The sequence below is a fragment of the Histomonas meleagridis genome, assembly GCF_020186115.1.
Source record: "Histomonas meleagridis strain 2922-C6/04-10x chromosome Unknown contig_204, whole genome shotgun sequence".
In the NCBI taxonomy this organism is placed as follows: domain Eukaryota; phylum Parabasalia; order Tritrichomonadida; family Dientamoebidae; genus Histomonas; species Histomonas meleagridis.
Genome location: NW_027150808.1, coordinates 22,919 through 40,856, shown reverse-complemented (window position 1 = coordinate 40,856; position 17,938 = coordinate 22,919). Strand labels below are relative to the sequence as shown.

Sequence of the window (17,938 nt, the reverse complement as noted above, 5' to 3'; positions counted from 1 at the left end):
TAACGTAAAAGAATTTAAGTAATTTTCCGACTTATTCCACATTATTATTCTTCCTGATTCAGTTACAATATATAACAAATCAGCTCCAGTTCTATTCCCTTTTATATACGCAATTTTCTCAGCAAAAGATATAGTTAAAACACGAGAATTCTCACAACGGATATCAAGTAAATCAACAATACCATTATCATAACCAACGACATATAACTCATTATTATTCGGGTAAGAAGCGATTGTTGAAATTTTATGGTTTTCTTCGAACTTATATTCGTTAATTAAACGTTGTGAAGGTAAATCCCATAAAGATATTGCACTATAATCTCTACCGGCGATGATTTTATTATTTAAAGATGATACTGCTATATGTAATGGGGAATTATCATTTAAATAATTAATGTCACATCGCCATGTAACACTTAAGTTCTTATGTGATGGATTCCATAAATGACAACATCCATCGTTTGTAGATATTATTGAAATGATTTCATTATGATAATTCATAATTTCTAATTCACTAGTTACCGAGTTTTTGTTAAGTTTATATTTAGTATTAAATGTATTATCTTCATTAATGGAATAAATTTCATTGTTAGTTGCAATAATTGACATTAAATTATTTGGTTCATATTTAATGATTTTTATTGGCTCATTAATAAAATTACTTTCAGCTTCTAATTGTAATTTAATTGTTGGAAATTCGATATTACCAAATGGTATATCATTATGTAATAACTTTTTGTTATTATTTTTATTATTATATTCGGAAATATTCTTCTCTTCATTTAATGATTTTTGTTGATAATTTACAAATTGACGTATAGCAATATTAAATAATGCATCAGAATCACTTTCGAAATCGTCTTCGATTTTCTCATTAAAATCTTCTTCAAATGTTTCATTATCTAAAACCATTGATATAAATGGTGGTGATATTGAATGGTTTCGAATATCATTTGTTTCTTCTTGTGTGAATTGTTTATATGCACGTGACGCTAAATCTTTAATCGAAGGATGTGGATCATATGAGAAATATAATATCAAAAACTTTGCAATACTTGTAATATAATTAAAAGAATCTTCTAAATGTGATATCGAATCAACAGCTTTAGCATATTCTTCAATAGTTTTCGGATTAGTTTTAAACCAAGTATGAAACAATTCATTAAATGAATGTTCTTCTTTTAATATAAATATTGTCGATACATTTATAACACTTGAAAGAAATCGAATTAATAAAAGTAATAATTGATATCGAACTAAATAAGACATATCATTAAATGCGGAAATAGCAAATAATATCAGTTGGAAATTAGATAAACATTCAGTAGATTGCATAAAACATGATAATGCTGATGATACTGCTGCTCGAACTTCATATGCCTTATGAAAGATACAAATCGAAACTTGTATATGTGATGAAGTATTATAAAACAAAGAATAATCAGCTGATAACACTGAGAATGAGCGCTTTAATAAGATTAACATCCATAATATTAAAATCGGATTCTTCGCTGTTTGTACTGCATCTTTTACTGCTGTAATGAATTCAGATGATGCACATGTTAAACGAATTGTTTTTATTGCATTAACAATCGAAGCTAATATCGCTGCTAATGTCGCACGTGTAATTTCATTGATCTTATCATCAAATATATACGATGGTAATATCGCTAAGTTTAAATCTTTATGAATTTCATATGAAAAATTTAAATCAAGTTGTAATAATGATAATATTAAATATGATAATGCTTGATATTCTTCGTCATTAGAATCATGCGCTATTAACTTAGAAAATAAATCATTAAACATTACAATTGAAGCAATTTTTTCCCGATTTTCTTGCAATTTAATACAATATTCAACTAAATATATAAACGATTTATCACCACCTTCAATTCCTGATAATGGATAGTCTAATAAGATGGATAATAATGACTGATCTATGCGTGACTTAGGTGTGGATAATAACGCGGACATTGTTGTCAATGAACGTGAAAAAAATTGTGATGCAAATGTTGGCCGTGGAACTATAGTTGACATAACCCATAAATCTAAAGATAACTCCCATTCCATCCATAAGGGATGTGACGTCGTATTAGGGATATAAGGATGTGAAATTGGATATACTTCAAATGATGATAATAAATATTGCGCTAATATAAACCGCCGAAAAAAGTTAGAAGTAAGATTGTCTTGATGGAAAAATAATTGATATTTATCACTTGGAAAATAATCTGCTGCTATTCCACCTGTAATGGATGATAAAACTATGTCAAGTTGAACCTCATTAGATGACTCCCAAAGCTCATCTATCTTTGATAATGGAAAGTTTGGTGAAGAAAAAGATGTTTGGTAATATTTTAGAATATGACATAAAATTGAAATTGGTATAGGTGTAAAAAGACAAGTAGTTAAAAAATCTCGTGGGAGATAACGATTCTGTGGAAGTTGTTCTCCTGCCGATGTAGCACAAAAACAAAACCAATCATCTTGATAAGGATTCCGATAAACGGTTTTTTGACTTTCGGCGGTTTTCTGGAGAACGTTAAGATATGCACCAGCATTATCACAATCAAAAATGAACCAAGAAGGTTGACAAAATGATTCAAATAATTTAGAAAGGGTATAGTGTGATGGATTATCGGTGTTGGAATTGAAAATTAATGAATCATCAGAATCTGTTGGAAATCCATAACCGACAAAATGAAAAAGAACACGTCCGAGAGTTACTTCACGACGAAGAGATTTAAGTGAGTTCATCTTTTCAACACTTGGAGAAATAAAAGGAAAAATCCGAATTTTTGGACTAAGTCGAAGATATTCATTTTTGTATGAACCTTGAAGAGCTATTGGATATTCATTTGGATGATCGGATTGAAGGCCTCTCCATGAAAGAAATAGGGAGCTATTTTTCATATATTCCGATTGAATGTTAGGATAAAAAATTGCATGTGCAAAAACTATAACAGCACATCGAACGACTTCGAGAGTTGGTTTTGGAGTTGGAATAAATTTTTTGTTCATTTGATCTAGATAATAATCTTCATCTGATAAGTCGCATAACCCTGATAATTGACTATGTTCTGAAACACTTGAATCAATGTTATTAAGATGTTCCATCATTGAAAGATAATAAAAAGGAGAAGATGGAGCAAAGCCTATTGTATCATCTTCTTGAAGAGAATTTTCTATAGAATCATCACTAGACATACCATCAGAAAATGAAGAATTATCATCTGATGATATTATTTTGTTTACTAAATTAATTTTTCTCATCAAGGATGAAATTTTTTTTTAGAATCTACTTTTTTTTTAGATAGTATTAAATACTTTACGATATTCAAATTTAAGGCAGCCGTTAATAAATTTGTCCAAAGTAATTTTTAAGAAATTATTTTGACAATATTATTTTTTCACAATTAAAAAATGGAAGAAGAAGAAGAAATTGACCCAGAAACAATTTTAGAGTTATTTACACAAGGAATCAATTCAGATATAGTTCAAGAAAAAATATTTACAGCAGAAAACATGTGGTTAATTGCTGCTGCACTTGGACCTGAAAATACTCGAAGTAAACTTCTTCCTTTTCTTTCACAAGGTCAAGTTAATTTTGATGCTGAAGTTCAATCTATTATTGCTCGACAACTTGGGATTTTTGTAAAGTACGTTGGTGGTTCACAATATGCACATGTTTTATTAACACCTCTTAAACAATATTTAGCCACAGAAGACACATTTGTACGTGAGAAAGCAATTCGTTCAGTTGTTTCTGTTTGTTCACAAATATCAACATCTTCAAGTGATACAATTGTCATGAATTTATTTAATGATTTATTTCTTCAACAAACCGATAAATCAGCGACCCTTCGTATTTCTGCTTGTATTCTTTTACCAGATTTATATGATCTTGTTTCAGATCTTAACAAAGCAAAATTAAGAAGATATTTTATTTCATGTACACGAAAAGAAGAAACGCCTATTTTAAGGCGTGCAGCTCTTCATTCTATTCCAGCTCTTCTGAATGTCATGAAACAAAACGTCGTCATGAATGAAGTCGTTCGTCAAATCCTTGAGAAGAACGTTAACGATGACGATGAAAGCGTTCGAGTTATGATACCAGGATGTCTCCCTGCCGCTGCTGCTAAAGTTCTAAGTAATGACAGGCAAAACATCCTGGTACCGATAGCTCGAACTTTATCAAAAGATAGTAGTTGGTGGGTTCGAGCAAATATGGCCAAAGCATTATCTATGCTTGTACCATATTTTGCAAGTGATTTAATCGGTAGTGATATTGGGTCAATCATCCTTTATTTGTTACGAGATTTAGATCCAGAAGTTAAAACAGCAGCAGTATTATGTTGTAAGCAAAGTATTGAATATCTCGCAAAAGTACCTCAATTTTTTAATGACTCAATTATACCAGAAATTACAGAATTATCAAATGATCGATTTAAGCAAGTACGAGAAGAAGTTGCAAAAGATATATTAATATTCACAAAAATTACAGATGAAGAAATTGAAGTTGAACAACTATATCCTGTAATGGTATCGCTTTTAAGTGATAATGAACGAGATATAGTAATTGCATTATTACGAAGTCTTAAGACATATTTTACAGAAGTAGATTCTTATGCAGTTACACAAGCAATATTTCCAAAACTGTTAGAAATATCGACAAAAGTTGATTTTAGAATAAAAATTGAGATAATACAAATGTTCTGTAGTTTTTTACAATATATTAATCAAGAAGCATTTACAGAACAAATAATTCCTGTGATACAGAATTGGATGGAAGATTCTGTTTTTATTGTTAGAGATGAAATTTGTAAAGTTTTGCCTGATATAATAATTCGAAATCCTGAAGCTAAAGATTTTATAATTTCAACCTTAATGAAACTGAATTACTCACCAATTTACTCTGTTAGACAAAGTTCTCTTTCCGCTGTTTGGAATTTATGTAATGTTCTTTCGGCTGAAGATCTTTCAGAAAGAGTTTTGCCTTCAGTTATTTTAATGGCTTCGGACCAAGTCCCAAACGTTAGAATCTTAGCGGCAAAAACTTTGGTGAAATTGTTGAATTTTGCCGACGAAAAAGGCAAAATCCAGGTGAACGTTATTTTGAAGCTGTTGAAAAACGATAGCGATCCCGACGTTAGATATTTTGCTGATCAAGCCAATGTTTAATGTTTTTTAAATATATATTTAAATGTTTGTATAAAATTCATTCTTGTCGCTTTTAAGATTTGAAGTAACAATATGTTTTAGATTTATTCTTTGGAACGCCTCTATTTTTAGTAAGCAAACTACTTTTACTGTTAGAAACAATTAAAACATGAATTTTGATATATATATATATATATATTATTCTTCAAAAATATCCAGCAGCAATTCACTTAATAATGTATTGTTATCTAATTTAGAATATGGATAAAAAAACAATTTTTTAATTATAAGGGCAATATATTAATGTTTGCAAAGAAATTTTTTCTAAATTACCAAAATAATTATAAAGATTTTTCTTTTTGACACATATTTTTATCAAAAGTGATTGATAATTTCTTAGATATCAGTGATATCATGTTGCTCTAGAGTGTAAAGTTTTTATATGTTTATTATTCACAGCTGAGTTTTATTGCCAAATTAAGCTTTCTTATCCAAGCCTTAAGAAAGGTATTAATTGATAATTTTTGGGTAATATAGATATTGGGATACAATATTTATGATTAATAAATGTTTAAATCGTTTTGAGCATTAAATTATTTTTTTTCACCTAAAATATTTAAAGAAGAGATATTTATTATAATACATTTTACATATTATTAATTATTCATTTTATTTGTTTTTAACCTCATATTTGCCGCCTTAGCCAATATTTCTATATCTATTGCGTCCACTGGCGGATGTAAAGAGTATTCTCCTTCATCGCCTTCCATAAAATTTTGTACGAAATCTGCGTCAACAATTTTCAGCAAATCCGATTTCGCATAATATGTTTCGCCAAGTGACAGCCAAAGTGTTGCTCTAATGTACAACAAAATTCCCGCTTTATATAACTCATACGCATGTGTGCAAACTTTTATCGCGTCGTGAATTTTCCCTATTTTATATAACGATAGAATCTGATGCACTAAAAACATCGGATCATTCGGGTTCTTTTGTAAATGTCTGGTGGATAATATCATCGCTTCTTTCCATTTGTCCTCTAAAACTAATGAAATGATATCATTGTCATCGTATTTAGATGTATCAGATTCCGGTAACTGAATACCTTCGGATGTGGTTTGTAAAATAGGCATTCGCTTCATTGTAGAAAGTCGTTTCTTGTTGAGGTCTTCGCAGATTTGATACGATGACTGAAATTCATAACAATTTGATTGGAGAATTGGTATGACGTGAACTTGTTCATACATATTACGTTGAAGATCAGTGGTATCAAACATTATTAATGTGGTCAAAATTGGTTTAAATCGTTGCGTTAACATTGCATTTAGCTCATCAAGTAAATGTGTAAAATGTGGAATATCTAACTTACTGATATACGAGTTTTCAATATCACGAGAAAATTCTATTTCTTCTTGATCAGCATTGGGTTTGCATAACGATGATAAATAACCGAAATAAATGATTAAGGAATAATTAGGAATCTTACTATACATAGCTTCGGCATAATGAATAGCAGCCTCGTACTTTTTGCTTTTCATAAATTGTGGGAAAAGATGAAGAAAGAATAAATGATGAACACTGGAATTTTGAATTTTACCATTCTTAGATGTAGGGCTTGGTATAAATGATTTGAATTCTTCATATTTTCTGTCTAGAATTTCGGTTGGATTTGCAAGAGTATCTGGTGGTTGACGTAACCTGATTTGATTAATATTAAGTTCATTGCAAAAATATTCTGTTGATGCTCTACAACATTCTTTTGCAAGTTTATAGTCTTGTAATGATGGTATATAATCAGGTTTTGGGCGAAGCCTTAACGAGCTACTCATTTGAACAAAATTTGATTGCTTTATATTGTATCGGAGTATATTCAATAAGATCGTAAAGAATAAAAATCCAAAAAAAAACTCAAATGGAAACACTAGATGATATCGAAATGCTCCAACAAATACAAAATACTATTAATGGATTAAATGTGGAAAATATTTCTCAATCAGCGAATTCAATCATTAAGCAAATTTTTGATAATAATTATCCATACTCTCTAAATCAAATTGTTAGTCAAATTGCTTATTATACATATGCCATTGGAATTAATGATTCAAATGTGATATTGGATTTTATAAATGAAATTGAAAAATATGAAGAAATGCACAAAAGTGAACATAAAATCTCGAATGTTTTTACAATTTTTTTACTTGACAAGAACACACAGGAATCATATTTTTTAATTAACAAAATGATTGAACGAAAATTACTTAACGAAAATATTACTAAAAAAATTTCTTCTCATTATTTTGCGCATTATAAAACAGAAATAGAAAATAAAAGAAATTGTCTCACTAAAATAGAAAAAATCTTTTTAAAAAATTATGAAGAACTTTCAAAAAATGATTGGGAACTTCATAAGCAATTAATTGAAGAAGGAGTTAATCCAGGTGAAATAGCAAAAATAATTCGAAATGATGAAATGGAAAAACTTCAAGAAATATCATCACAAACAAATTTTAATTTTAATCAAACAATAAAACCATCACTTTATGAAAGATGTTCATTTATTAATCAAAAGAATGTTACAATAATTGATTATGCCGCATTTTTTGGATCAATTAAATGTTTTAAATATTTACTTATGAATAATGCTAATGTAACTAACACAGGTAAATATGCAGTTGCAGGTGGAAATGCAGAAATAATTCATTTATGCGTACAAAATCATTCAACATTCAAAGATGCTTATGAAGCAGCAATTCAATTTCATCGAAATGATATCTTTAAATATCTTTATGAAAATAAAATCATTAAAATTAATATTAACTCATTAGCAGCGCCATGTATTACATATCATAACTATGAAATCTTCATTTATTTGATTAAAGAAGGAATTATAATTACTGTATCTGCTATTCATGAATCTGCAAGAATTGGAAATATATTCATCATCAAACATTATCATGAAGCAAGTATAATTACAAAAGATATCTTTTTTGATATTGCTGAATCAGAAAATATTGAACTTTTCAATTATATTTTGGAACAAAAGCAATTTGAAATCAATGAGAAAAATATTTTATTACTTTATTTAAAATTTGTTTTTATAATTCAAAATTTCATAATAATTTTCAATAATTATTCATAACATTTAAAACAGTACTTATGATAGCAACTGAATTTGGGCAAATAGAAATGGTCAAATATCTACTTCAACAAAAAAAAATAAATGTTAATATAAGAAATATTTGTTTTGTTTTGTTAGTAAAGTTTTTTAGTATAATTTAATATTTTAATATAATATTTGGAAATAACTCATAATATATGATACACCACTTATTTATGCATCTACAAAAGGTAACTCTGAATTAGTAAAGTTATTTCTTGAGCATGATCAAACGAATATTAATATTGTTGGCGTTTATTTAATATATCTAGTATTACTTTTTAACTTTCATTTTTAAACAACAAATAAAAATTATTAAAATTTTTTCATACAGCACTAACAATTGCATCTCAAAATGGTGACTTAGAAATTGTAAAATTACTTGTCAATGACAAAAGAATTGATTTTGCTGCTAAAAATATTTTATTGATTTTTTTAAAATTGGTTTTTGTTATTTATGGCTTCAAAGTAACTTTTGGAAAATAATCAAATTATTTGATACAGCACTTACAGTCGCTACTTCATACATGCAAGAAAAAGTTGTGAAATTACTCCTTGAACAAGAAGGAATTAATGTAAATATTTATGACGTTTGTTTTTTAGATTTAATATTCATTTTAATGATATATAATATCAATATAATATTTAGAAATTATTTAATTTGTTTAGAACACCTCTTATTTGGGCGTCTAAATTTGGTATGACAGATATAGTTGCGTTACTCCTTAAACATGAAGAAATTCATATTAATTTTAAAGATATAAATCTATTTTTTATAATTTCTACTATATTTATTTCGAGTATCAAAATGATATATGGAAACTATTTAAATTTTTTAAATCAGCACTAATTTATGCAATTAATAAAGGTCATATAGAAATAATTAAATTGCTTATTAAAAAAGAAAGAATCAATATTAATACTAAAGATATATATTTATAGATTTTAATATTCATTTCAAAAATTTAAACCCTAAAAATAACATTTGGAAATTTATCATTTTATATGATTCCGCACTTATTTATGCAATTAGGAAAGGTCTCACTGAAATCGTTAGATTATTACTTGAACATAAAAATATTGATACAAATGCTAAAAATACTTAATTATAGTCTTTAAAATTTATTTCAAATATTTCATGTTTTCTAATAATATCTGGAAATTGCTCAAAATATTTTATATTGCTTTTATGGTTGCTGCAGAAAATGGTTACAGTGAAATATTTAAACTATTTCTTGAACACGATGTAAATGATATAAATGCACAAAGTATTGAAATATCTTATTTATCATTTACACATATAATTTGATGTTTCAAAACAACGTTTGGGAATTGTATGAGTTGTTTGATTCATCTCTTAATCTAGCATCCAAAAATGGTCATCCAGAAATAGTTAAAATACTCCTCGAACAAGAAGATATTAAAATTAATATTAAAAATATTTTTAGTGTTTTTTTATTATTTCTATTAAGAATTTAGAATATCAAAATAACATTTGGTAATTATTTAATTTATTTAATACACCACTTATTTTGGCTTCAGAAAATGGTCATCCAGAAATAGTTAAATTACTCCTTGAACAAAAAGGAATAGATGTCAATACTAAAAACTTTTAATTATTTAATTTAAAGATGGTTTTTGTAATTTCAAATATCAAAATAACATTTGGTAATTATTTGATTTATTTGATACAGCACTTATTTTAGCTGCAAAAAATGGTCATGCAGAAATAATTAAATTACTTCTTGAACATGAAGGTATTAATGTAAATGCTCAAAATATTTAATTATCATATTTAACATTTATTCATATAATTTGATATCTGATATAAATATATGGAAATTATTTAAATTGTTTTGTACAGCACTAATATCTGCATCTAAAACAGGTTTTATAAATGGAGCTAAACAGCTTCTTCAACAAAAAGGAGTTGATTTCAATACAAAAACAATTTAAATGTAATATTCAAAGTATATTTAAATTAAATAATATTTCAAAATAATATATAGAAATGATTTAAATTATTTGATACTGCGCTTATATTAGCAATAAAAAATGGTTGTGTAGATATAGTAAAATTACTTCTTGAACAAAAAGGATTAGATATTAATTCCAAAAATATTTATTAGATTGACTTAATATTGGTTTTAATAGTTGAAGATTTTGAAATAATATTTGGAAATTATTGAAATTATTTGATACACCTCTTATATTATCTTTAAAATATGATAAAATCGAAATTTTCAAATTGCTTCTTGAACAAAAAGGAATTGATGTTAATGCTAAAAATATTAATTGATTGTATTTAGTGTTTGTGTTTTTTGTTTGATATTTTAAAATAATATTTGGGAAAAATTTAATTTATTTAACTCAGCACTCATATTATCTTTAAAGAATAATAAAATTGATATAGCAAAAATACTTCTTGAATACGAAGGTATTGATATCAATACAAAAGATATTAATTTGTTTGATTTAAAATCAATTTTTACAATTTCATGTTTTAAAATAATTAATAGAAATTCATAAGATTATTTGATACAGCACTTATAATATCAGTAAAAAATTATAAAATTGAAATATTCAAAATGCTTCTTAATCAAAAAGGAATTGATATTAATTCGAAAAATATTAATTAATTGTGTTTAATATTTATACCTTTTATTCAATATTTCAAAATAATATTTATGAATTGTTTAATCTATTTGACTCAGCACTTATATTATCTCTAAAAACTTATAAAATTGATATGTTTAAATTACTTCTTGAACAAGAAGGTATTGATGTTAATACAAAAGATATTAATTTGTTTTATTTAAAATTGATTTTTATTATTTTATGTATCAAAGCGTTATTTGGTGATTATTCAAATTATTTGATACAGCACTTATATTATCAATAAAAAATAATAAAAATAAAATAAGTAAATTACTTCTTGAACAAAAAGGGATTGATGTTAATTCTAAAAATATTATCTAAATATAATTAATATTCATATCTATTATTTAATGTTTCAAAAGAATATTTGGAATTCATTTAAATTTTGTGATACAGCACTTATATTATCTTTAAAAAATAATAATTTCAAAATATTTATGCAACTTCTAAAACAATATGGTATTGATATTAATGCAAAAGATATTGGAATGTTTTGTTTAAAATTGGTTTCAATATTTTAATGTATCAAAGCATAATTTGACGATTATTAAAATTATTTAATACGGTACTTATGTTATCTTTGAAATATGATAAAATCGATATATTTAATTTACTTCTTGAACAAGATGGGATTGATATTAATGCAAAAGATATTGAAATATTTTGTTTAAAATTGATTTTAATTATTTAATATTTTATATTAATAATTGGAAATTATTTAAACTATTTGATACACCACTTATGTACTCTTTGAAAAGTAATAAAATCGATATATTTAATTTACTTCTTGAACAAGATGGGATTGATATTAATGCAAAGAATATTTATTGAATTTACTTAATATTCATATTAATTATTTAACGTTTCAAAATAATATTTGGAGATTATTTAATATATTTGACACAGTACTTATGTACTCTTTGAAAAGTAATAAAATCGATATATTTAATTTGCTTCTTGAAAAAGATGGAATTGATATTAATGCAAAGAATATTTATTGAATTTACTTAATATTCATATTAATTATTTGACGTTTCAAAATAATATTTGGAGATTATTTAATATATTTGACACAGTACTTATGTATTCTTTAAAAAGTAATAATATTGAAATCTTTAAATTACTTCTTGAACAAAAAGAAATAAATATTAATATTCAAAATTTTTACATATTTTATTTGATATTTATTTTATAATATTGATATATCAATATATAATTTGGTGATTATTTTTATCATTTAACACAGCACTTATGATAGGATCCTTGAATGGTAACACAGAAATGGTCAAATTACTTCTTGCATATTCAGGGATTGATATTAGTGATAAAAATATTTATCCATTATATTTAATATATATTTAAATGATTTGATAATTCAAAATATTATTTGGAAATTATAAAAATCATTTAAAACTGCACTTATTTTAGCAGCTGAAAAAGGATTTATAGAAATAGTCAATTTATTTATTGAACGACGGAAAAGTTTAATTAGCACTAATAATAATATTTTCATTAATTTTTTTAATAATTCAAACAAATATTTGGGATTTATTTAAAGCATTTTATACACTACTTAAATTCACACCTTATGAAACAGAAATTGAAGAACTTCCACTTAATAATGAAGAAAACGAAATCAATGCTAAAGACATTTATATTTTTAATTTAATATATATTTACTTAATTTGATGTTTTTATTATATATTTGGAAATTATGTAAATTATTTAATACGGCACTTATATGTGCAACTAAAAATGGATATATAGACATTGTTAAATTACTTCTTGAGCAAGAAGGAATTGAAATAAATATTAGAAATATTTTAATGTTTTATTTAATATCTCTTTTGATGTTTTTTCATTTCAAAATACTATTTGGTATTCAAATATATTAATTTGGACAGCTCTAATGTATGCTTCTGCAGATGGTTACATAGACATAGTTAAATTACTTCTTGAGCAAGAAAGAATTGATATTTATGCTGTAGATATTAATATACTTTGCTTAATATTTATTTAATTAAAATGATTTTTCAGAATAAGATTTGGATTTTATTTAAATCTTTTATGACAGCACCTTTATGTGCAGCTAAAAACGGATACACAGAAATAGAAAAACTTTTTGACAAACAGGATATCATTAAAATGAAAGGTAAAAATATTTGTTGCTTTAATTTAAAATCTATTTTAATGATATAATCTTTCAATATTATATTTAGAATTCATTTGAATTATTTGGTAAATCTAAGAAAGACTGTCACATTTATTAACTTAATGTTATATAATTGTGTATATAAGTAAAAAACAATTATTATAAAATAAAAATTCTAATTAAAACTTAAAAAAGTAGGTAATACTTGGATTCAATTAGATGTTGAATATTTTTTCTAACATCTTTATAATCTTTATTATCACCTACTGATATTAAGTTTTGAATATTTTGAGTTAATTGAAGTCTGTGATTTTATCTTGCATGAAATTTATAGGGAAAAGAATGATAATTTAATTACCTTTTGTTGATTAACTATTAAGTTTTTGAAGATTTTTTCAAACACAAAAAGAATGTACATAAAGGGACAAGAAAAATCTATCAACAAATAAAAAGTCAAAATATTTAGTTAACATTAATTTCAATATTAATAACTTATACATATGAAGTTATCAAATTTGTTTTGACGATTTTTGTTCTTAGCTGTGACGAGTCGAAAAGGAAAATAATAAAATATTTCAAAAAAGTAATTCCAAAACTTATTATTATTTTTATTTATTTTTCATCAAACACCTCCAGAAACTTTTGTGCTTCTTCGTTATTACTGAACACGTAATTCAAGTGCTTCGACACTTTTTCCTTTATATCGACTATTTTCTTATTATCACCTTTCTTCACGAATGTCAACAACTTCTCCAACAATTTCAACAATTCGTTTTTGTCATCCAACTCAAACACGTCCACGAAAGCGCTTATAGCGTGCAAAGCAATCAATGGCACCTTAGTTTTCAATGCGATTACACCTTTTTCTCCATATCTTTGTAATGCGTTCATGAAACGGGGCACCATTTGGTTAATGAATTTTTTACCATTTACTTTAAACTCGGAATTTCCTGCGAACAAAACGTCGTTACTATTCACGTTATCGATATGTAACACGTATTCACTTCTTAATGAATGCGTCATCATAATAATTGATTCGAGTGCAAAGTCAACAGGTTCTGAATCGGACCAATTCATACGAATGATTTGTATTATGAATTTTCGTATGTTTTCATATGGTTCGTTTGATATATTACTTGAAGGAATTAATAATAACAAATTTAATGTTTGGATATATAACTCATAAATATCTTTCTTTAATGGTATTTCATCAATGATTTTAATGAACTCATCATAAAACGAATTAGTAAAACATATTACATTACATATTAATGATACATTTGTACCTAATAATAATAATTTCGATCGTTCAATGATATTTGTAATTGTTGGAATAGTTACAAATGAAAATGATAAAAATGATCGTGTGATTACATCATAATTATTACGTTTCTTAGAATAAACTAATGTCGATAATCGAAAACTAATTCGACTTATAGTAGATAATATTCGATCACTTGAAGGAAATGAAGAACGTGCAGAAAGTAAAAAGTTTAAATGCGCTTCGAAATTATTACCGAAATCAACATGAAACAAAAACCATTCGATGACTTGATTCGTCTTCTCGATAACGTCGACAGGTGATAATATATTTAATGATTGATATAATATCTGTGATAACTCTAAAAGAATTCGGACACATAATGGATCATTTAACTCAAATGGTTTAACAGAGATATCATTTAAGATGAAACGAGAGATTTCAACAAGTGATTCTTCATTTAAGAAATCCATTAAGTCGACAATCGAATTAATATGTTGTAATACTTCCGAAAAGTTTTTGCCGGCTGTTACTGCATTAATTATACATTCGGATACACATTGTGATATGTTATTACTAATCTTTTCATTCTTGATTCCAATGTTTTTAAGATTATTATTATCTGTTAATGACATTTGAATGTTCTTACGTAATAATGTAACAACATTCTTTAAAAAGTAATTCAAGTAATGTGGCTGACAAAACTTTGCAATGAATTTACTTAATGGAGATGCAACGTATATGAAATCTTCAATGTTTGTGAATTTGCCCATTCGATTCCATATTTCATTCATGAACTCTACGAAACCTTCTGTCAACTTCACGTTCAACATTGAGTTTATTAACTTATATAATAAAATCGAATGTGATATTACATCATCACTTTTATCAATTAACATTAACACAACATTATATATCTTCGATATGAACTTAGATGGAAATTGATCTAATAATATCGATAAGATAAATGATGAAGGTTTACCTGCGTTATAAAACTCGTCGAGAATTTCTTTTAAGAAATTTGTATCACTGACTGAAACTAATGTAGAAATTAAGAACTCTAACGCTGGTTTATGTGTCTCGATATACTTATTAAATGTATATTCACTGATTTTATTAAATTGTCGTTTAAATCCTTCGTCTTTGAAATATAATAAAAAATGAACATATGATGTAAATAATGGTAATAATAATTCACAATGAGTCTCCGGTAAATATGTATAAATGGTATAGACTAAATATGAGCGAACATATATCCCTGATGAACCTGACCCTAACCCAGGAATCGCTTTGATGATCTGCTTAACGGATTCCGTGGCACTTTTGTAAGGATGAAATTTGTAACAACGCAAAAAAGCTATTTGAAGAAGAAGACGTGGTAATAATCGGGCGGTACGACATAAGATCATTGCCCAGTTTAAGCATAAGAGTTCTCGACATCCATCTTTCGTATCAACATAATTTTGACCTTTCTCACATGCGGAATGTGACGAAATACGATTATAAACTATGGTCCCAAAATGTTCTACAAGCTCTAATACTAACATAAATTGGGCTGGATAAAATTGTGGTGATCTGGTATTGATTAAAAGCTCACATGTCTTGGAAATTAATTCAATCATCTCCCAATGTTTGGATTCTTGATATAATACTTCTAATGTTTCACTTTGACGTTTAATTTTACGACGAAGTTGTTCTTCATTATGTTGCATAAATGTAATTTGTTTAGCTTCATCACTAGTAACTGATAGCTCTGCAAGTCTATCACGTACACGTTTGGACAATAAAAGGAAGTTTTCATCTTCTTTCATGAAATCACTTGCACGAGTTTGGAAAGAAGAAAGACAATGATTCTTGAATTTACTCCAGCGAGATTGAAGGCTAGTGGTTGTATGAGTGCTTTGATTGGATTCGGCAAATGGATCTTCTGTTTTGGTTGAATCAATATTAAAAGCTTCGTCAACTGAAACTTGTTGAGCGAGTATATCAATTTGAGAAACTTTGGGAGTGATCTTATGATATCCAAGAAGAACATCAGGATCTTTATTGATTGGAGTGAGATTATAAACTTCTTTTGACATATGGCGGTGGTTGTTGCGGTTTAAAAACGTCACTTTTCGCTATCGTATCTCACAATTTGTATCACAAACATTCGTCAATTTGGTGTACCCCAACTGAAAAAGATTAAATTTAGAAAAACATTGTACACAAGGATTTAATGTTTATTCAAAAAAGTAAAAAGTAAAAATTATTAGGTGGGGTGTACACTATTTTGAGCGTTTGATAATGCTTCATATTTTTGTACTTTTGGAACCAACTTTTTTAAAATTTCATTTAGTTCCTGAATTTGCTCTTTGGTTGCTCCTTTTTTCATGTTTAATTCACTCAATTTTGTCTTTTGAAGTACTAATTCCGTATTTATACGCTTTAATTCATCTTCGAGAGAGTTCACTGTTTTTCTTTGGTTTTGGATTTCATCTTTCATATCTTTTAACTGATTTTTTAACTTATTTTGTTGTTCAAAATATAAAAACATTTTCTCTTTCTTTTCATTAAACTTTTTGTGATATTTATCTAATTGATTTGTTTGTGCTTGGAACTGATTTGGTATTTCGTCATTTTCAATAAGATGCAAAAGATTATAATTGGTTGCATAATTTTGGAATTCTTGATTACAAAGACAGCATCTTTTATGACCAGACTTGTTTTGGTATGAATCTATACATGATTTACAAGCTGTATGACCACATGGAAAGAGGATCATTGGAACGTGGTCAGGTCGTTTCATGATTTCATAGCAGACGGGACACATGTAATCATCAGGAATTGCGGTGAGTTGCTTTGGCTGTGGTTTTGGTGGTGGATTTGGATTAATATGTGGTGTAGGTGGAGTTTGTAGGCGGGTTGTTGATAAGAAATTTCGAAGAATAAGATTAGCATCAACGAAACCAACAGGAGGGTGAGAATTGAAGTATTCGATAAGAATAATTAAAAAATCAGAAAGCGATGAGTTTTGTGAATACGAAATAACACCTTGGTTTAAAACACCGTTAGGTTGGAAATTTTTTTTCTTAAGGGACGTATGTAAAGGAAGTGGAATTCTGACGATTGGTTCACAATTTGGAAATCCAGACGGGAGTGTTAGCACAACAGGAAGTTCATATTCTTTTTCTTGTGATGTTATAGAAATTGGACCAGATATTTGAATAAGAGGTGGATTTATTGAAGTATCAAGTGAGACGTTCATTTGCCTAAAAGCTCTTGTCAAATCTAAGATATCGTTTCTGATTCTTTCTGTTTGTGCAATGTCATATGGTGTTCCTGCAAACAAGTCTTGCATTTGGCACTTTTCAAAATGAACCGCTTCCATATATTTTGCCAGAGCGAAAATAATTTCTCAAAATTGAATCTAATATCATGGAGTAAACTATGCAAAAAATCACAAAATATTCAATGCAAAAAGACATTTTTTATTATAAAACTTCTAAATTTCAATTGTTCAAATGTTAATATCAAAATAGATAAAATATTGATGCAAACAAATGCT

At 26.7% G+C, this 17,938-nt stretch overlaps 4 protein-coding genes across 4 annotated transcripts; 1 reads left to right on the top strand and 3 right to left on the bottom strand.

The window, feature by feature from the left end:
• Positions 1–3,426: 3,426 nt before the first annotated feature.
• On the top strand, positions 3,427–5,184 carry GO595_003457 (Serine/threonine-protein phosphatase 2A 65 kDa regulatory subunit A beta isoform; the record flags this gene model as incomplete). The annotated part of the gene is made up of 1 exon (XM_067916480.1): positions 3,427–5,184. The coding sequence occupies one exon, from the start codon at positions 3,427–3,429 to the stop codon at positions 5,182–5,184; it is 1,758 nt and encodes a 585-aa protein (XP_067776314.1).
• Positions 5,185–5,819: 635 nt separating this feature from the next.
• Positions 5,820–6,992, bottom strand: GO595_003456 (uncharacterized protein; the record flags this gene model as incomplete). Its single annotated transcript, XM_067916479.1, has 1 exon — positions 5,820–6,992. The coding sequence occupies one exon, from the start codon at positions 6,990–6,992 to the stop codon at positions 5,820–5,822; it is 1,173 nt and encodes a 390-aa protein (XP_067776313.1).
• Positions 6,993–13,742: 6,750 nt separating this feature from the next.
• Positions 13,743–16,472, bottom strand: GO595_003455 (UPF0505 protein C16orf62-like; the record flags this gene model as incomplete). The annotated part of the gene is made up of 1 exon (XM_067916477.1): positions 13,743–16,472. One exon carries the CDS (start codon positions 16,470–16,472, stop codon positions 13,743–13,745), a length of 2,730 nt encoding a protein of 909 aa, XP_067776312.1.
• A 170-nt stretch (positions 16,473–16,642) lies between these two features.
• On the bottom strand, positions 16,643–17,731 carry GO595_003454 (zinc finger protein; the record flags this gene model as incomplete). The annotated part of the gene is made up of 1 exon (XM_067916476.1): positions 16,643–17,731. The coding sequence occupies one exon, from the start codon at positions 17,729–17,731 to the stop codon at positions 16,643–16,645; it is 1,089 nt and encodes a 362-aa protein (XP_067776311.1).
• Positions 17,732–17,938: the final 207 nt, after the last annotated feature.